A 20,585-nucleotide genomic window follows, 5' to 3' on the forward strand; every position below is an offset into this window, starting at 1 on the left:
AGGCCTGCACAGTAAGCGCCTTTAACCAGAGTCGGCCTGCCTAAGTGGCCCCTCTTCTGTTTGTTTTTAGGACAGGTTCTCATGACGAGGCCCAGCCCAGGCTGACCTGGAATCGACGCCTCCTGCTTTGGCTTCCTGAATGCTTCCTGAGATTACAGGTATGCACCGGCACTCCTGGCTTTAATGTGCTTTTTATTTACTTGTTTTACAGTGGTGCCGAGGATTCTGAGGATTCGAATCCAAGTTCCATGCTTGTGCAGAGCACTGTGACATCTCATCCAGCTCAAATTACTTAAAAAAATAGTTTACGTGTATGAATATTTTGCTTGCACATATGTACGTGCACTGCATGTATGTGTGGTGGTCAGAGGTCAGGCGTCAGAGCCCCTGCAAATGGAGTTACAGAGGGTCCTCAGCTTCCATGTAGGTGCCCTCAAGAGCTTTCTAACCACTAAATAGTTCTAATCACTCAGCCATCTCTCCAGCCCCACTTTCTGGACGTCTACTTCCTCATGAGAGACATGCAAACAAAAAGCCTCTCACAATTTGCCACCAGGCAGTCTGGGAAGGGCCAGGGAGCCGCTTACCACATGGCCAACTCTCACTGCCGGTGCGACCACTGAACAATCCAGTCTCCATCATGCCCCTGGAGCTCAATGCCTCGTCCAGTCTTGCCAGTGAGAACGGCCCACACACCCAGATTACTGCCGCGGCGGCCTTAACTGCTAAGGACGGCAAAAAGCCAAACCAAAATTCAATGAAAGCTTTCAAAAATTCTCTCGTTTAAAAAAAGGGGAGCCCACAGGCACAGATGAGGGCAGAGAGGATGGAGGAGGGGCGGCTGAGGTGGATGCCTGCTGTGTACTCTGCTACCTTCTGAATTCAGAATCCCTAAATACATTATTCAGAGAAACAAAATACAATGGCTGTACCTACTGAAGCCCTGGGTGATATCTGCTTCTGGTCTAGCTCCAATTATCTGAGCTATTAGACTGTCTCCTGAAATGTGTCCTGCACTGCAGAAGCCCACAGACTGTTGACAGTCCCAGACCAGATGAAGCAGGTTGGCCAGTCTAAGATACAAGCATAGGATGGGCCTGCACTTCCTTCCTCTGCCTATAGGTGGTGATAAAGAGCTTTCTCTGGAGGGCAGCACCCTGTAGAGTCAGGATGGTACAAGCCAAGAAACAGGAGGCACAGAGAGTAACATAAAATAGAAACAAACTTTATTTCTCTGGAAGAAGCAGATATCCATAGCTGGGGCAACAACTTTGGCAACAGAGGCTGATGGAAACACACCAAATAGCAACAGGGGAAGAACAGGGGTCAAACAGGAAAGTACTGGTGCCGCTAGGGTCTCCTTCCACTCCCGGGGCCTGAGCCCTGGTCCCTGCCAGAGAAGATCCTGGCGCCTTTTCTGCTTCTGAGCCACTTCAGGTTGATAGGTACAAGATCCCAAGGCCAGCCAAGCCCAGGTCACAGTGAAGCCACAGTCACATTGTGTCCAACACTCCGCATTCCTACAGGGGTTCCCTGGAAAGGGGCCTGGCCCTGAGGAGGGCCTGCTGGGTGCTGGTTCACCTTCTGTGCAGCCAACACATCCCTGGCCAAGTCAAGCCTGGCTTCCCGTCAGTCAAACCCCCAGGGGAAGCCTGGAGGCCATTCTAGCCACTAGCCCAGCCTTGCTCTGGAGTCGGCCAGGCGGCTTCCGGTCTCGCCTTCACAAGGCTCTGCCACCTCTTGGGGCACTGAGGGCTGAACTGAGGTGTGCAGGACAGTGCTGGGTGGGCGAGCGAGGTGGGCAAAGGGAGGCTCCCAGCCTCCTGCTGCCTGGGTCTCACTGTCCTGGGAGCCGCAGGCGCTGGGTCCTCCAGGCCTGAGGTGGGGCAGCTCCCACCCTTGTCCCACAGACAGGTTCAAGAGGTTCTTTTAGGGCAGACCACTGCTCTCTAGTCAACCATCAGCGTCTGAAAGGCAGGAAATAACCAAAAAGGTTCGTCCATCAACATGAGCACATGAGCTAAACAGCTAATGGGAAATTCAAGGTCACCATAGGGAGTTACAGTCTTAGACACCAGGCAATGTATTAAAAAATTAGTTTTAGGCAATAATTTTAGAGCTTACTCTAAAGTATCTCTTTTGATAAACTAGCCTGTGCTAGAGTATCTAAGGTCAACAGGAAGCTTCTCAGGACAGATTAGGGACAGTCACCAGCAGACACCACAGCTCAGCAAGGGTGTCAGTGCATGCTGAAGGCCACACTGTTTCTGATGGTTTCTGACTGGTGCATACCACAGTACGACAAAAGCAGCACAGACGCAGACCCCACCGGGTTGCCTGCCTCCCAGCACCAGCCTCGAGTGCTTCCTGAGGGGATACTGGCCTCACTGTCACCTGTCTCACCACTTTGGGGCTTGATAAACATTTCAATTACTATTAATCTGTATGCTTTATTTTATAAATAAAATAAAAAAGTGTGCACATACATAAACTTTTAGTAAAAATGTAATGAGACTTTCTTTGGATGTTTATTCTTTCAAAAAGGATTAACACTAACATATATAAAGGAAGGTATGGGGGCGAGCATGAGCGGCTGTGTTTGAATGCAAGCTCATTCACAGAAGTATGCAGAGATCAGAGGAAACCCCACCTTTCTTCTTTTTTGTTGTTGTTGTTTTGGGGGGTTTTTTATTTTGTTTTTTGTTTTTGTTTTTTTGAGACAGGGTTTCTCTGTATAGCCCTGGCTGTCCTGGAACTCACTCTGTAGACCAGGCTGGCCTCGAACTCAGAAATCCGCCTGCCTCTGCCTCCCAGAGTGCTGGGATTACAGGCGCGCGCCACCACCCGGCTCCGCCTTTCTTCTTGAGACCAGGTCTGTTGTTTTCTGCTACTGTACACCAGGCTAGCTGTCCTCAAACCTGCCTCTGCCTCCCACCTCCCACCTGCCCATAAGAGCAGTGGGATCACAAAGGCTCAGGCTATGCACCTGGCTTTTGGCTTTTGCATGCGCTGTGGGGATTCCAACTCAGGCTCTCACGCGCGCATCTCATTAGCTGAGTTACTCCTCTCCAGCACCAGTGGGCACTTTAAACATAAATATGATAATAGAGGTAAAAACTTTAGGTACACACACACACAATCAGACTAAAATGCTGCTTTGTGACGCACTGGGGCAGCTGGAGAGGAGCTAGGAACGCTGGACTCCTTCACCCAAGGGTCCCAGTTGCCTTTCATTCATCTATAGGAGGCTCTTTCCCAGACAAACCGCCTGTCTCTGGGCCCTGTAGCTGCCCTCTCTCCCTGCTGGGGACTCCATGGCTACAAGTGGCCTTAGAGATGAGAGGCTTCTCCCAGGGCTAGTAACCTTTCTGGGAGAGGGAGGTGGGGCAGTGTGTCACTCACTCACTTGTGGTGGGCAGGGCCACAGGAACCCAGCAGGTGACAGCCGGCTTGCTCTAGGTTCCAGTCGAACATCTCCAGCACTTTGTGGCACTCCACCCGTGGCCGAAGACCCAGCCCAAAGAGCTGCTCCACCTGAGGGCGGGGTGGGAGTGCGGCCATGAGACACCCGGGGGCCAAGGGCACAGGACAGATGGGGCACAGGACACAGAGCAGAGGGAGGGTCAAGACACAGAGCCAGCTTTAGGGCCCTGGATGCCAGGGCGGGCAGGAAGCGATGGTACCTTCAGATACTGGGCAGCCCTCTGCACACTCCAGCTGTGGCTCTGCAGGGCCGCCTGGCACTCCTCTGTGGTCACCCCATGCACCATGGCCTGCAGCTGGGCATACCCGCCCCATCAGCACCACTGGGCCCACTCCTCTGGGTCTCTCAGACCCCTGCCCTTCACCTTGAAGTGGGCCTGGCACTCACCATCTGGACCTTGTCTGCTGGCCGCGTAGCCTCTTGCCCGTCCCCTGGGCAGCCCCTCTGTGGCAGCCGAGCCGTGGCCCTCAGGGATGGTGGCCGCGCCCCTGGGTTGCTGTTATTGGTGGAGAAGTTGGCCTTTGGGTCTGGGGCAGCCTGAGGCATAGGTCTGACAGTAGCAGTGGGGGCGGCGGGGGCTGGAGTACTGGGCGGGGGCAGCAGTGGGGGCACAGGCAGGGCCAGGGCTGCCGGCTCTTCAGGGCTCTGGGCCTCCCGCAGGAATCGCTGATAGCGCTCTAGGTAAGGAGGGCGCTCAGGCAGCAGGTAGTAGTGCGTGCTGCTGACCTTCCTGCCATCGCGGACAATGGGCAGGATGCAGGGGCCAGCGCGCAGGCCAGGAGCCTGGATCACTTGTGGAGTGGCATACTTAGGGTCTGAGGCAAAGCTTTGGGTGGTGGGCATGGTCTTTCCAGGTGAGCTAGAGAGCCGGTGTGGTAGTGGAGAGCTGCCAGGTGGCACTAGGGGGCTTGGGGTCCTTGAACCTTGAGGAGACAGGGGCTCCCGGGGAGGCACTCGGGGAGGGGAGGCAGGTCCAGGCCACCGGCTTGTCTCTTCTTCACCTGAGGGAGCTGGAGATAGCTCCACACGTGGGCGTGTGGGCCGAGGGGGGATAGGTACCCGGGGTGGCACCTGGGGCTTGTCATCACCTCCTGGGGTAGGGGAGGGGGTCAGTTGGCCAGTGGGGACCTGCAGCTGCCGCATACACTCCTGCTGCAGTGCCTGGAATATCTCTGCAGTCTGCGCCGAGCTGGGTGGCTTGCCCCCACCCTGGGGTGGAAGGAATAGGTTATCCTCCAGGGCAGGGGGCAGCTGTGCCTGCTCGGGCACAAAGGCGTAGTTGGTCTCGCCCTGGCTAGGCCCAGCAGGGAGGCCTGCACCCACTAGCGTGCTGTTGATAGAGCAGACCTCAAAGTCATCCTCATCTTGGGCCACGTCATCATAGGCGGGAGGCGGGGGCAGCGGACGGGCGTCCCAGTCTACCACAGGCGTGGGATGTAAAGGTCGAGGCAGCGCCCGTGTGGGGCTCTGAGGCGGTGTCTTGTCCAGCAAGGAGCAGGCATCCATGGCCAGCTGGGCCAAGGAGGGCGCACAGGGCCGCGGGGTTGGGACCATGGGCTCCTCACCGAAGTCAATGAGTGTGACCTCACCCCCACTGCTGCGGCCTGCCTTGGTGCCTGGCACTCGGGCTGAGGGCTTTGCCAGCCACAGCCCTCGGGGCAGGGCTGCCTTTCTCAGGCCGAGCCTCTTGAAGTCGCTGGACAGGGGGTCTGGGTCCTCACTCACTGGGTCATATGTGGGCTCTGTGATAAAAAGGGAGACCCCAACAGGGAGATGGTGTCAGATATGAATACGGAACAGGAAAGGTAAATGTGTGGAGACAGAAAGCCAAGTGTGCCCTCGACTATCCACTGCCAACTGCCCCAGCCAAGTGTCCCCTGCTTCCGAGAGCATACCCGACCCTACTCAAACAGGTCAGAACTTCTCTGCCTTCAGGTCTCAGTGTGGGCTGGAGAGACCCCCGATTCTGCCTCAGCTAGAGCAGGTGACACACCTGTCTACCTCTGTTCCTCACAGAGCCCTGCCCTGTGCTCCTGGTGAGTAAGCCCTCTCCCCCTCACTGTGGCACACCATTACAGCAGACAGGAGCTCTCCTCACAGGACAGAGCTCCTGACAGCCACCCCCACATCCCAGACCCAACCTCTGCAGTGTGAGGCCGGCCAAGCCACAGCAGAGCAAGATGAAGCCAGGCTCTGAGGGAAAGATGCGCGGGAGGAAGACATGCTGGGCCAGTTCGGCAGCAGAGCTCACAGCACACGCCCTGTCCCCTGCCACACAGCCTCCCGCCAGGCCAGGGCTCTGTACCTTCCAGGAGAGGAGAGAGAGCAGAGAGAGGGCGGGGGCGGGGGCCGAGGCATCCTGAACAGCCCCACTTACTCTGAGTGAAGATGGCAGGCTGAGGCGGGCGAGGTGGAGGCTCCCCTGTAAGAAAGGCCATGCGGACAGGGGAGGCAGAAAAGAAAGATGGCCAAGCAAGGCAGGGGTGAGGTGGGGGGATGAGAGCAGGACAGATGGGGGGGGGGACAGAGGGAAGGAGGGAGGGAAGGAGGAAAAAGGAGATGGAGGAGCGAGCAGGAGATTGAAAGAAAAGAGGGGGAGAGAGACAGAGAGAAAGAGGGAAGGAGAGAGAGACAGAGAGAGAAAGGGAGAAGAGGAAGGGAGGGAGGGAGAGAGAGGTGAACAGGAGTGAGCAGATGCACAACCCGACCAGACCGACGGAGGATGGGAGGATGGGGAGGCGGCAGAACAACTGGGTTCCGGAATGAGGGCACAGGGTCCAGGAGGGGGAGGGGCTCCTGGCTGAGAAGAGGGGTTCAGGGTGCTGGCTTGGGAGAGCAGAGCGTGACTGGGGGAAGTGAGGGCAGCCAGGATCTAAGAGCCTGGTGAGGAAGGAGGAGGAGAAACTGAGCTGCAGGGCCGACCCAAGGCTCCTCCTCAGCGGATACAGCTGCCTCTCTGCACTCACCCCACGCCCAGCCAGAGCCAGGGGTCCAGCTGTCCCACCTGCTGCCCTGACCCGACTGTCCCCAAAGCAGAACAGCAGGCTCAGGGTGGCCAGTGACCTGGGAGCGCCCGGAACGGAACGGAAGGGCTTACTTTTCACCCGTGCTGGATGCGCGGCGGGCCGGGAGGTGCTCAGTTCCACACTCAGCAGGTCGGGAGGGTCCATGGGGTTTCCCAGGTACAGTCTGACGGGGAGAGAGCCGGGTCAGGACACCTTTGGCAGATGTGTAAGCCGGGGCACCCCAACACCACACACACACACACACCTATACACACACACACACACCTACACACACCTACACACACACACACACCTACACACACACACACACACACACACACACCTACACACACACACACCCCTCCCATACATACACCTACACACACACACACACACACACACACTCCTCCTGAGTGTTGAGGAAGCTGAGTTGCAGACCTGAGTCCCAAGGCTCCCAGACTCCTGGGTCTAAACAGATCCTAGTCCCTACACCCAGATGTGCCTACCACAGGAAAGCACCTGACCCAGGCTGAGAAGCCTCTGGCTCAAGGGCTCCAGTACCTTACAAGGACAAAGCTCCTCTGGATAACTGACAGCCCATGCCAAGTGTCTACCTGCTGCTGGTGCTCTTCTGTAGACCCTCTGGGAGGCTGGACACCTGCTGTCAGCCCCTAGAAAGGTGGGCAGGAGGCAGCCCCCTGCTGAGCTACAGGATCTGGGGAGGCTGCTGACTGCAGTGTGCTCCGAGACTCACCCTGGCTCCTATGCTATCTGGGATCTGGGACTTAGTCACCGAGGCTGGTTAAAGCCTGCAAGAATGAGGCTGGGCTGCCTCGGGCACAGCACAAGTGGGGCAGAGGGTGCAGGCCTCTAGCTGCAAGAGCCTCCTCCCCTCCTCTCCCTTCCCCCTATTTTCATAGGCCTTTACCTGGTTCCTGTGAGGCAGGGGCCTGCTGTTCTGGGAGGTGGGATATGGGGAAACAATTGTCCTCAGGAGGAGGCAGGGAGAAAGGGCCACCGCGGGAGGGAGGCATGAGGGCTAGCGGAGAGCGGACAGAGGCTAACAAGGGTGGGCAGGGGACCAAGAGGAGCCTGCCTGTGTTCTCCCAGCTGACTCCCAGGGATCTCCCTCTCTACCAGCAGACCAGGAACCCTCGGAGGCAGAGTGTGCTCTGGGCAGAGCAGGGGCAGGCGCTCTCTAAGTCCCCGGGGCCTGCTCTCAGTTCTGGAAGTAAGCTCACTCCAGCCTGGACCTGTATACAGACATGAGAGCTGACCTCAGAGGTTCAGGGCTCGAAACTCTGGAAACCCCTGAAGGAGATGCATGTGCCTGAAGGGGGAGCCTCCTCTGGTGGGGTGACAGGGGACTTTTTAGCAAGTAAGAATGAGTTCATTCTTGGGGTTTCCTCACCTAGGTTTTCTTTACTTCAGTGGAATCTGCACACAGACACTCTGCCCCATAGATATGCAGAGCTATACTGGGGAGAATACAGTGCTGAGGGCCCAGGAAGACTGCCTGGCCTCCCGCCCCCATCACATCCTCAGCACTAGCCACTCTGGGCCCTCCTCTGGCACCTACGCCTTGTCCCAAGCCACCTCCGTACCCTACCCCTGTCTACTAGGCGAGCTTCTGGAACGAAAGCAGCCGAGAGACAAGACTCGTGCAGAGCCACTGCAGCATGAGGCTGGGAACTGCAGCGCAGAGAGAGAGTGGACAGAGAGGCAGACAGACCCCTGCTTACCTACCCATGCCTCCCTCAGACACCTACACATCTACCCTGAGGTGAAGGCTCCCACACACCATGTAGGGAGGCAGTCATAATGAAAAGAGCAGAGGTCATGCACAATGGCACAGAAGAAACAACACAGTAAGGACATGTATGTGACTTGTGTGTCACACCAAAGGAAGGACCCTGAGGAAATGCGAAGCCCAGGGACATGAAAAGTTCCTAGCTGTGCCTGTTACTGGCACCCTGTCAAGAGAGAGGAGGGCAGCTAACAGCAGGAAGAACTGTGTGTGTGCACAGGGCCGCAGAACCAGTGTCTGCACAGGCTTGGGTTAGGAGACCAGTGTGCAAGCTTCAAGACGTGCTGTGGGAACACCTTCCTCAGGTGACTGCAGGTGTCCACAGCCAAGGGGCAAAGGTTGTCTTACTGACCACCATCTTTTCATTCTAGAAAAACTGGGACCCAAAGCTTCCATGATGGACCCCACTTGGTAGAAAAGTCAACAAGACAAGGCCTTAACTGTTCCTGGGACCCTGGCTTGGAAAATGACTTGGGATGGCCTCTGGCAGCTCCTGGTGCTGCCTGCTTTGAGAGCACTTTAATTCTGAGCATACTTCCAGCCTTTACCCATCAGAAACAGACAGCCCCATCTCTGGAGCCTACGTACAAGCTTGTGTGCAGTGTGGTGAGGGGCTGCTAGTCCCAGAAGCCCAGGACCAGATGTCGTCTTTCTAGATACTCACTCATCGATCCTGTCAGGGAACCCCCAGCAGTGGCGGGGGTCACTGTCACCATGCCCTGTGTGAATGAAGCTATTCTGTAGAGGCTGGCTGATGTCCTGGGCTGACAGGCCAGCCACGGAGGTCACCACATTTCGAGGGAAGGGTCCTACACACAGCGTCCGTGTATTCTGACCACGCCACCAATAGTTCTCAGCCCTGTGTGACAGAGATAGTATAGTGAATACCAAGAAGAGGGGGTGGAAGTGACCCCAGACAAAGGGACCCTTCTCACACCAAGGTCCCTGCTCATGGAACCTGACTACCTTGGCAGGTGAAGCACTGGAGACCTCAAGAGTCTAGCCACTAGTCCATTCTCCCCAAAGCAATATCATGACCTGCCACTCCCTGAAGAGGGGCTGGTTATTTGCTTAGCCTTAGAATAAGCTCCTCTGGGTAGGTCAGTAGCTTTCCCTACAGTCTACAAATAAGGAAACAGGGGACATGACAGGTAATTTGCCAGAATGATCTATTGCAGGGGACCCAGTACTCAGATGAATTAAGCCTGCAAAAGCAGGGTGCTCTCACAATGCACCCGCTCCCTTCCTCCAGCCAGCACCTGGCCTTGGTCTCCTTAGGGCCACTAGATCCTCTCCATGGCAGGGTTCTAGGAATTCTAAGTGATGACGTAGCAGAGGGATCCAGTGAGTTTAGGGCCATGCGTTCCAGTTACTACTCGGGCCTCTCACGAAGATCTTCAACATGCAGGCCATGGAAACCTGGGCCTTTCCTTCCATGTGGCTCTGCACCACCTGAGGGCAGAGCTGTGGGGACCCAGGTTTGCCACCCTCCCCATCTTCTCAGGACAGGGCCTATTCCTGCCTTACAGCACGGGGTCCAGAGGGAAACTCAGAATTCCCAGTATGGTGAACCATGGAGATCTCAGTCTGCACTCTGCAGACTGAACTTGAGCACACCTAGACCTGACCCAGTGTAAGCGAGCACGTGGGAAGGAATACAGCTTTCTCTGGGTGCTCCACACGCCCGAAGCTGACTGCCGAGGTTCTGCGTCTGCTGCTCAGACCTGACCACGTGGCCACGCTGCTGGGACACAACCACACCACCACTGCCTGTCTCCACCTCACCTTCCATCATCTGTCTGTCCCAGAGCCAGAGGGCCTCCTGGGACACACGGCCACAGCAGAGGAGCTGGGGAGGAGCTGGGACTGCCACAGCTGCCTTCTGGTCACTAAGGCTGCCTGCTGGCCCACCACAGACACAGCCACCCTGTGATTACTCCCTGCCTTTAGGGTAGGAAGGGCAGGGAAGGAAGGAAGGAAGGAGAAAGGACAACACCCTGAGAAAGAAAAGTCTCATCTGAAAATAGCAGAGGCCTTCCTTCCGAGGAGAGAACGGGAGTTCAGCACAAACAGAGCTGCCCACGAGAAGCACGGGCAGCAGCGCCGGCCCCACACCCTGGGCTGTTCCTAACACCGGCAGCTCCTCCACAAGGCAGCCCTCGCTTCCCCAGGCGCTAGGCTAGACTCTACTCTGCCTACCTCCTAAGGTACTCATTAACTCCGGGATGCAGCTGAGGCAGAGATGTCACCCAAACATTCTGTTCACCACACATGACCCTACCCTGTCCCCTCCAGGGCACAGACTCAATGCCTTCCACCCCTCCTACCACAGGAAGTGGAGGCCGCAGCCCAGGTCAGGCCATGTCAGGCCAAGAACCTGCCAATGGATTTCAAAACCTCTGCCTCCACTCAATACCACTCTGAAAAACCACACAAAGGGGCTGCCAGATAAGACTCTCATCACCCCTGTATCTTCAAGTCTGTTTTCATTTTTTAGGTCTTTTGTTTGTTTTGTTTTGTGGAGGGGGGGTCTCTCGATGTAATCCTAGCTGTCCATTTTGTATATCAGGCTGGCTTCAAACTCACAGAAATCGTCCTGTTTCTGCCTCCCAAGTGCTGGAATTAAAGGCATGTGCCACCATGCTGTTGGCATACCTCCCAGTCTAGACAGAGGCCCCTAGATCCGGCTCATGGAAAACCTAGGTGTCCTCTATCTGCCCCAAACCCTGAGGACTGAGCTTCTAGACTAAGCTTACAGGGTCTGAAACTACAGAGTCAGAGTTGGGACCAGAAAACATACTAAAGGCAGTTTCAGCAAAGAGAAATGCAAGGCCTCGAGACAAGGGACAAGGGAGTCAAGAGGCAGAGGGGAGAGTCACACAAACAAACGCAATCCAACAAGCCGCTCAATGCCCATGCACCCGGAGACACGGAGACGAGGCGGGCATGTGAGCACGGCAGCGGGGACAAGAAGGCAGAGGAGAGCTGCGGCCACCACAGACGCACCGGCCCACGCCCGAGGACTCAGAGGCGGCTGCGGCTTGTATCTCTCACCTCCGCCTCCGGAGCAGTTCTAGGGGCCAAGTAAGAGCTGGCACCCCAGGGAAAGGTGTTCTAGAAGCTGAGCCATCCGCTGTGGCAGTATTAGCAGCTGAAGCCAACAGGAGCCTGGGGCGGAAGGGCAGGACAGGGTGCACCCAGGACAACCTCCCAGGAAGAGCCACTCCCCTGGCCTCTCCTGCAGCTGGCTTTGCGCTCAGTGACCCAGGCTCCGAGACACGCAGGAAGCTCCAGAGTTGTCCCCATGAACACAGGCTCTGATGGAGCAGACTTGGGACTGAGAAAGCCCTGGGGCAGAGGAGCACAGGCCGGAGGGGATCCAGGCTTTCTGGCTCCAGTATGTAGTATGTAGTATGTAGTATGTAGGAGTGGCTACAGGCCAACTTCTGGCTCTAGGTATCTGCTGGGTACCGCCAAGGAGGGCTCCCACCCAGCCCCACTCTTCTATGCCAAGCTGTTCCCAGAGTGCTATGTCCTACACCCCTTCGTTCCCCTCAGGTCCAGGCCCTCAGGCGGCTCCTTCCTGCTTCCCTGTCTTACCTGACTATTCTCTCCTTTCTCCTATCTCCACCAACTCCCATTCTCTATAACCTGCTAGAACATCATTCTCCTTCCAAGAATGGAACATGAGCCCAACATGAGAGCAAGCCATGGCCTGCGGCATGGGACAGGGGCCACAGGGTACAGGTAAATCCAAGACACCCAGGGCCCATCCCACTGACTCAGGCTGAGACTCGCCAACCCCACTCACCAACCCCAGCAAGGCGCAGATCTCCTGAAGGCCCCCTACGGGCATCCTGACCCAGTTCTGAGTCAGAGGAGGGGAGTCCAGGGAATTCCCCCCCCCCCCCCCCCCCGCCTCACTTCTCTTCCTGGTCCTTAACATTCACCCAGTCCCAAAGCCTGCCCCAGCCAGTTCCTCAGACACTCTGGGATCAGAGTGGAGAAGGAGCAGCAGAGGGTGGGGCCGGGGCAGGTGCTGTCTAGACACACTGGGGGATGCAGTAGGAAGCTGATTCAAGGGAAGCTGCTGGAAAGCTAGAGTTTCACGCTGCTCAGACACACAGCAGTCCTTACCAGGAAGGGCTGGGAAAGGAGCAGGGTGGGAGGTCCGGACAGTGGATGGGGGATGGGGGGTGGGACATGTCCCAGGACTAGGAAACCCTGGGAGGCTCAACAGGAGGGATGGAAAGTCGCTAAAAGAAGAGGCAGAGCAGGGCGAGGGTGCCTGGGGATCTGAAAGGCACCAAGGGAAATGGTCAGACTCCCATGCATGGGGCGTGGCAGCTCACTTCCGACCCCAGGACTTGAGAGATGGAGTCAGGAGGATGGGGGGCTTAAGGCCAGCCTGAGCGACATAAGACCTTCTCTCAAGAAACTGGGGGTGGGGGCTTCTGGGGATCCTATGCTGAGACACCAGAGGAGAACGAGAAACACTCAGCAATTCTCGTCTGGCCTCCAATTCTGAGGCCAAGCTGGGGCGCAGCCTTCCCTTGAGCACAAGCGCTTTGGAGCCCTAACACACACACAGCCAGGGCTGGGGCCCAGTGGGAAAGGCAGGGCGGTGGGGTGAGGCTAGGCAGGGAAAATCCCCCCACAAGCAGCTCTCAGCAGTGTGAGAGGCCTGTCACCTCCGACACTGCCCACTCCTCCCAGAGGCAGAAGAGGTCTACATTCCTCCCCACCTCATGCCCTTCCCAGGGCCCCAGTGTAGCCCACAGCCATACCTTCCCTCGATGACAGTGATGACATCATTCATCTGGATGTGCAGCTTATCTGGTTCCTCAAAGTCCTGGAGGGCCCGCATGTCAGTAGGCTGGGCCTGGGGGCACAAACAAGTCACTGCTCAGCCCAGGCAGGACTAAGCCTCGACTGCCCCACCTGCTGGCACTCCCCGGCGACTGTGGGCAGATCTGCCCCTCACCTCCAGCAGGAAGTCCCGAAGGGCCACAAATGTGGGTCTGTCCTCTGGCTTGTGGGCCCAGCACTGGACCATGACATTGTAGATGTCTTGGGGGCAGTCCTCAGGCCGGGGCAGGCGTTCCCCTTCCTTGTCAATCTTATGTAGGATCTGCCAGGCAGGGTGGTGCAGAGGTTAGAGGCAGCACAGCATCTACCTCTTCACTGCCTGCTTTCCCTCTGACCTGTGCTACAGCGGAAGACGCTGTCTCACATGCCTGCCCACCATGGGAAAGCTCTGCCTCTAAAGAAAGCTCTGTCCCCAGAGCCCGGGATCTTTATTCCCAGCCCTCTCTCTCTCATCCATGTCCTCCTACCGCCAGGCCTGTCCGGGGACATCCTGGCCTACCCCTTCTCTTTTGTAAGGTTTCCAAGATCCCATGTCCACATCGGGTGTGCAAGAGATGGGAGTCTACCAAAAAAGAACCAGTTCCAACAGGGTCAGGTTGGGAACCAGAGGTGGATTGCTCCCATCTACCCTATGGGGAACCTACCCCTTACCCCCGACTTACCTGGCTGCCATTGAGGCCAATCCAGGGCTCCTGGCCATATGTGAACATCTCCCACAGTGTGACCCCAAACATCCAGGTGTCACTGGCATGGGAGAAAGTCCGTGTCTTCAGGCTCTCAGGGGCACACCTAGCAAAAGATAATGGTCAAAGGGAAGGGAAGGCTTCTTTGGGATCTCTCCTTGTTACCCCTTTAGATACCTCTGGCACTAGGAGACTCCATGATCTTGGCAAAGGATCTGCCCAACCAGGACCAAGGCAGGCTAGGTACCACCATGGATATCACTAGTTACTGCCTGCAAGATCTGCAGTGCACTGTGCAGTCTATTCTAGCCTGCCACCAGCTCTACACACATAAGCCTGCTGACCATTCTGGCCTGGCTACTTGCCATACATTTAAAACTTAACAGCAAGTCCTCCGGGAAGTCTTTTAATACCCCACCAAGAACATGCCCTTTGGATTCCTTGTGCCTTCCAGTATCCCTGGAGAAGTCCTTGGGTGGGTGTGCAAACATCTAAGTCCATAAGAAAAGCACCCAGGCCCCGAAATGACACGGACAGGCCGAGGCAGACAATCCCGTGCTGGGTTAGCAGAGGCCCCAGAAGTTGGAGGCGTGGCTCTGCTGAGACTGGGGTGGAGCTCAGGCCCTACAAGCCAGCAGCGCTTGCCCCTCACCAGGCAAAGGGCACCTTGCGGTGTTCCTGCATGACATAGTGGTCATCATTCTGGGGCAGAGCTCGCATCAGTCCGAAGTCCCCAATTTTGACCAGGTCCCGGGTAGCCAAAAGCAGGTTTCGAGCAGCCAGGTCACGGTGAATGAAGCGCTTGGACTCCAGGTAGCCCATGCCCTCAGCCACCTGCACAGCATAGCGACTCAGCGTCCCCAAGAGGAAATGACCTTGGTGTTTACGTAGCCGGTCCAACAAAGATCCCAGAGGTGCCAGCTCTGTCACCTGAGGCCACACAGAAGACAGAGAAGATAAATCCTGATCACTGCCGCTCTCTGAGAGGCAAAGTTCCCAGTCTCTTTCAGGAGGTCGGCCATAGCTACATTCAATGCTCGTTTCTGACCTGTTGGTTGAGAGTTACCATGAGCATTCAAGGCCTGTCCTGTCCCTCAGCCACCCCAAGAACCTAAGCCCCAGAATAAAGCACTCCAAAGAGACCCAGGCTAGAAACTCCAAAGATCAACTCAAGGGCCAGCCATTCCTATGGGCACCTCTCCTTGCCAGGAGCAGTGGACCATCTAGAGATGATGTACCCTGGTAAACCCCTTTGCCACGTGTGGCAGGAAACTAGAGCAGGCAGGAAGAGCATGTCTGGGGGCCCAGACTGCAGGTTGCCCTCTGACCCTCCCTCCGACCCAAGCACGCACCATCTTCATGGGTGGTGTGAGCACCACACCATACAAGCGAATGAGGTTTCGGTGGTCTAGCGAGTGCATGGCGTTGACCTCTCGGATGAAGTCGTCCATGGCCTCGGGCTGGCTCAGCACGTCAGGTTTCAGGCACTTCACGGCCACACTCACCTGCCCAGCAGGGTCAGCAGGGAGTTAGACCTTTCATGGTCAGGGGAGAGACCCTTGTCCCAGACCTGTCTGTCCATCTGAGTAATCAGTGTACACACTACGTCCTTGTACTGCAGGGGGATGGCAGCTGACTGACCTCTAAAGGTCGCTAAATGTGGGCCTCTTCTTTCTGGAAGAATTCCCAGATTCGCAGTGACAATAAATTAAGAGACTATAAAGACAGAACACTAATACAGTCTAACTATAATGCCATACTGTACGGACTGCAGGTTCCAACAGCGCTGAGTGGCCAAGGCTGGACAAATCCTGTTGGGTGCCAGCAATATTAATATACTATCTGGGAAGTACGTCTGGCCCACATATATATTTAAAATAACCTGTATCCCCCGTCCCCCACACGTGCGTTTGTATGTGGTTATCCACTAGGAAATTTTAATATAATTAAGAGGAAAGGGGCAGGCTGGAGAGATGGCTCAGCGGTCAAGAGCACTGGCTGCTCTTCCAGAGGTCCTGAGTTCAAATCCCAGCAACTACATGGTGGCTCACAATCATCTGTAATGGGTTCTGACGCCCTCTTCTGGTGTGTCTGAAGACAGTATACTTATATACTTAAAATGAATAAATAATTCTTTAAAAAGAGAGAGAGAAAAGGCTATGACTTAAAAATATAAATCAAAGTTCCATCTCAGTGAAGGAGACATAGCTCAGTAGCACAGCATGTGCTTCAACTGAACCAAGGCCATGAAGGAAGGAAAGGATAAAGGACAGAAAATATGTTGTCATTTCGGGTTCAAAGCCACCCTGGCCCACCCAGAACAAAACTGTATCTTAAATGAACTCAACAAAAACCCCTGCCCTGCGGGGGTGGGGATGGCAGGGAGGGCACTGCAGCCCTGCCTCAGCCAGGCAGCGGGAGCTGCAGGCCTTGGCCTTTCATTTTTCGGTGTCCAATCTTTAGGAGTAAGCAAACTATTTTTAGATTTGAAAAAAGAAACCACTGTGCTCAGTTAAACCTGAACATGGCTCAAAAGGTGAGTCCTTCTACGGCGTGTCCCCAGTCCTTGTCTCCTGACAGGGGAGAGGGGGGAAGCGACCACCCCAGAGCTCACCGTCTTCCCTGCGGGGGAATCCCATTCGCCCCTGCGCACCACGCCAAAGGAGCCATCTCCCAGCTTCTCCAGCAGGCGCAGGTCTTTCTCCCCGATGAGGCAGGTGAGGCTCTGCAGGGTCCCCTCCCCCGCCGGGCCCCCTGGGGTGGGGGAGGGCTTCCGGAAGGTGCTCTGAGAGTGATGGGAAGGGAACTCAGCCTCCAGCCGCTTTCCACTGAACACCTGTTTGAAAGCAGCCAGGAGCCAGATGGAACCCAGGCCCAGAGCCGACCGTCCCACCCTATGGTAAGCCCCAGACAGCTCCTGGCTGTGCCAAGCTGCCAGGGACAGCCTGTTAAAGGCACACACTTCTAGAGTACACCCTAGCTGGAAACCCAGAGCTGAAGCCTCAGAGCAGGTGTCAAAAACAGATGAACAAGCAGCTTGTGGCTGAATTACCCCCAAATAGTCTGTGAAGACAGAGATAGCCCAAAGCCCTCCAGGTACACCCCAAGCCCCAGCCTTGGTCTTCAGTTCCTCTCTACCCTACCCTACCCTACCCTACCCTTCCTGAACCTCCTAAACAGCACTGTCTCTTGCCCCTAGCATACAAAGAGGGTAGGAGCCGAGGGGCCCTCCAAACACCTCCCTGTCCATTTTTAGCCCTGGCCCCTTCTCTGGGTTAACCATTTGGCGCTGTCTGTCTCTATCCTCCCTGGGGCGTCGGCTGCCCTTCATCCTGCCCAGGGGAGAAGATAATTTTAGTCTGAGGTTGAACCATGAGTATGTGTTATGTGTGTGTATGTGATGCAAATGACGCTGGTCTTGGCTGGAGAAGGGCCTAGAAGGACAGCGGGATTTCTGGAGGGCGCCTACAGCCAAGGCTGAGAAGGAAGGAAGACTAGAGGGTCTCCAAGGCCTATTTTGGAGAAAGACAGGAAGAGAAGGACGATGAATGTATACACCTGGCCGAACAGTCTGCCGTGGCCCCTCCACGGGGCAGTCACAGCTCTAGTGCCAGGCTCTTCTCTGCAGGCTCGCCTTGCCTGCGGGTGCTAAGTGACAGGTTACTTCTCCCCTGCTGGGGAAATGAGCCAACTCAAACCAGATTAGATCAGATTAAAGGCAGGTTTATTGGAGAACTGCTTTAGGGTTGGTGAGTTCACTGGCCCCAAGGATTGAGGGCAGGGGAGTAGCCATGGGGAAAGTGGGGGAGGGGAGGGAAAGAGAAAGAGAAAAGGTGCACATAGACAGTAGAAAAGGAAGGAGAAAGAGGGAGAGAGAGAGAAACAAAGACAGACACATACACACAGAGAGACAGAGAGATCAAAATGTCTGGATTATATAGGGAAGAGCCTCTGGGGGGTTGGAGCAGGGTGTGCCAGGTAGGGACTGAGGGATGCTGGGAGAGCCTGGAGGCCAGGTCTGCTTTGGTATGTCAAATATGCACCACAGTCCCTGGTCGTCCAGAAACCAAACACTAAGGGGCAGTTCAAATCTGAGGACCTTTTTGGACTCTGTTCCCTCCTCCCAGTAATTGAATTCCTATATTTGCCAAAAACATTCAACTTACAAGATCTACCTTAGCCACTGCAGCCAAGAGGGGCCTTTCCACAGTTCTGCAGGGTAAGCTGGGTAATGGAGTCAATGCTAGTTTACTGAAGACATGACAATTTTAGAGAGGGTCACTGATCACCTAGAGACCTACTATGAGCTGGGGCAAGATCCAAAAATCCCACACTGCTTTTCTCTACTGTCAATAGGTCTCAACGCATTCATCCTCTGCTAAAAGCTGGGCAATGGACCAGGACTGTGTCCCCAGAAAAGGCCACAGGCTCTCAAGAGACAGCCCCTTTGCCAGACTGCAGCCAGAAAATCTCTACTGCCCAATCCGGGTCCAGCTGTTCTGCCCTGCTCACCCCTCACCCCAGTCCTGAGGCCAGAAGTAGGGGGAGGCCCCGGCTAGCTCACTTCCTCTCCCATTGTCTTCCAGACAATGGGCAAAGTTCCACCGAGTCAGATCAGGGACTCACCACACCACAGACCCAAATTAGGATGGGGGTAGGGGGAGCTGTGGGAAGGAAGCCATCTGCAGAGCCTGATGACCAAAGGAACCTGAAGACCGGACCGCACGAGGGAAGTGTTGGGGGGCAGACAGAACAAGGCAGAGATGTCCAGACAGTCCCCCCTACCCCTTCCTGGACACTGGCCCAACACTCAAAGGAAGGAACGCTTGTCAACAAGTCCCAGCTCCTGCACATGGAGAGGCTGTGAAACCCTTACTGCACACAGGCCATTCACGTGTCTGTCTGTGGTGGAGACAGACACTTAGCCAGGCAGCACCACAAGTGCCCTGCCAGATAAGAGGCTGGCGGGAGGGAGGTCTGTACAAAGTGTGACGGAATCGGTGAGATTACACCTCCTGGGCCTGCCGGCCGGCAGTATGAACCCCATGGGGTGCCCGTCCACCCCTCACAGCCCGTTCACAAACCTTGCTCATCCATGACTTGCGTTTGCACATGGCCTTCCTCCTCTTCACGGCCTCCCACAGCCGCCTCTGGCCTGCAAGGAGGGAAAGTGACTGAGGCTTCCTCAGTTGGTGGGATAGGCCCACCACCAGCTACCGCTCAACCCAGTGCCCCCAACTGAGTCAGCTGTCAACTAGGAGTTCCAGTCACCCAGTCTGTGCACTCTACCTCTACCTCTGGATGATTCTCAGACTGGCTGGAGGTGTTTACTCATCAAAACTCAACAGCTGAGTCGGGCAGTGGTGGCGCACACCTGTAATCCCAGCACTCTGGGAGGCAGAGGCAGAGGCAGAGGCAGGTGGATTTCTGAGTTTGAGGCCAGCCTGGTCTACAGAGTGAGTTCCAGGGCAACCAGGGTTATACAGAGAAATCCTGTCTCGAAAAAACCAAATCCAAAAACCAAAAAACTGAACAGCTGTAGTAGCCAATTACCTGGCCGACTCTCCAGACAACTCAGGTAAGGAAATACACACAACTGGCTCCATTCTAAGGTTTACTTCCCTTAAAATGTTCTTTCATTACTGCATCAGACACTGTGCTGGCTGGTTTTATGCCAGTATGACACAATCTAGAGTCATCAGAGAAGAAGGACCCTCAATTGAGAAAATGCCTCCATAAGGCTGTAGGGGATTTTCTTAATTAGTGATTGATGGGAGAGGGCCCGGCCCAGTGTGAGTGATGCCATCCCTGGGCAGCCCAGTGTGAGTGATGCCATCCCTGGACTGTTCTATAAGAGACCAGGCTGAAATCATGATCGAGCCAGTGAGCAGCACCCTTGCCAGGGTTCTGCATCAGCTCCTGCCTCCAGGTTCCTGTCCTATGAGAGCTCCTGTCCTGATTTCCTTCAAGAACAGTGATGTCAAAGTGTAAACTAAGGGGCTGCAGAGATGGCTCAGCGGTTAAAAGCACTGACTGCTCAGGACTGAGGTCCTGAGTTCAGTTCCCAGCAACCACATGGTGGCTCACAACCATCTGTAATGGATCTGACACCCTCCTCTGGTGTGTCTGAAAACAGGTGTCCCTAACTAGGACAGAAATCAACTATTTAAGCAAAAGTAGCTTAGGTTATTGTCTTTTTTTCTTTTCTTTTTTTGGCTTGTAAAACATTTGGCTATTTTTGGGTTTTTTTTTTTTCCTTTGGATTTGGTGTTTTCAAGATAGGGTTTCTCTGTGTAGCCCTGGCTGTCCTGGAGCTCACTCTGTAGACCAGGCTGGCCTCGAACTTAGAAATCCACCTGCCTCTGCCTCCCAGAGTGCTGGTATTACAGGCGTGCGCCACCACTGCCCGGCTTACATTTGGCTATTTTGAGTTGTACACACTAAGGTTTCTGATTGTGTTTTTTTGAGACAGTCTATTGTAGCCCCAGGCTGGATGAATTTGCTATGTAGCTGATGACTTTGAGTTACTGATCCTTCTGCCTCCACCTCTTGAGATGTTTGTGTTTTGGTGCTGCGAATTAAACCCAGAACTTCACATATGTTAAATAAACAACTCTTAACAAGAGAGCTCTACCCACAACCCTGATAAATTTCTCACTTCTAGATGGTAACTGCTAGTTTTAGTTTAGAAAGAAGTGAAAGATTTAAAATATCAGTGTGTTAGCAGACTGGGAGAT

At 55.2% G+C, this 20,585-nt stretch overlaps 1 protein-coding gene across 18 annotated transcripts in view; it reads right to left on the minus strand.

Moving 5' to 3' along the window:
* Window positions 1-1,204: 1,204 nt before the first annotated feature.
* Tnk2 (tyrosine kinase non receptor 2) overlaps window positions 1,205-20,585 on the minus strand; it is a 40,057-nt gene continuing 20,676 nt past the window's right edge. For 5 of the 18 annotated variants that reach the window (XM_052157845.1, XM_052157843.1, XM_052157844.1 and 2 more), the window contains 14 exons: window positions 18,933-19,003; window positions 16,463-16,684; window positions 15,201-15,353; window positions 14,501-14,778; window positions 13,828-13,954; window positions 13,281-13,427; window positions 13,084-13,178; window positions 8,961-9,155; window positions 6,582-6,673; window positions 5,862-5,906; window positions 3,872-5,226; window positions 3,684-3,779; window positions 3,407-3,534; window positions 1,205-1,967 (listed from right to left, as the gene is read on the minus strand). In XM_052157845.1, the coding sequence (XP_052013805.1) occupies window positions 1,961-1,967; window positions 3,407-3,534; window positions 3,684-3,779; window positions 3,872-5,226; window positions 5,862-5,906; window positions 6,582-6,673; window positions 8,961-9,155; window positions 13,084-13,178; window positions 13,281-13,427; window positions 13,828-13,954; window positions 14,501-14,778; window positions 15,201-15,353; window positions 16,463-16,684; window positions 18,933-19,003 (3,011 nt within the window). In that variant the 3' untranslated portion in view covers window positions 1,205-1,960. Of the gene's footprint in view, window positions 1,968-3,402; window positions 3,535-3,683; window positions 3,780-3,871; window positions 5,227-5,861; window positions 5,907-6,581; window positions 6,674-8,960; window positions 9,156-13,083; window positions 13,179-13,280; window positions 13,428-13,827; window positions 13,955-14,500; window positions 14,779-15,200; window positions 15,354-16,462; window positions 16,685-18,932; window positions 19,004-20,585 lie in introns of all 18 variants that reach the window. The other 13 variants (XM_052157830.1, XM_052157837.1, XM_052157839.1 and 10 more) reach the window with 9 other exon arrangements.

The sequence above is a fragment of the Apodemus sylvaticus genome, chromosome 15 (genome assembly GCF_947179515.1).
Source record: "Apodemus sylvaticus chromosome 15, mApoSyl1.1, whole genome shotgun sequence".
In the NCBI taxonomy this organism is placed as follows: Eukaryota; Metazoa; Chordata; class Mammalia; order Rodentia; family Muridae; genus Apodemus; species Apodemus sylvaticus.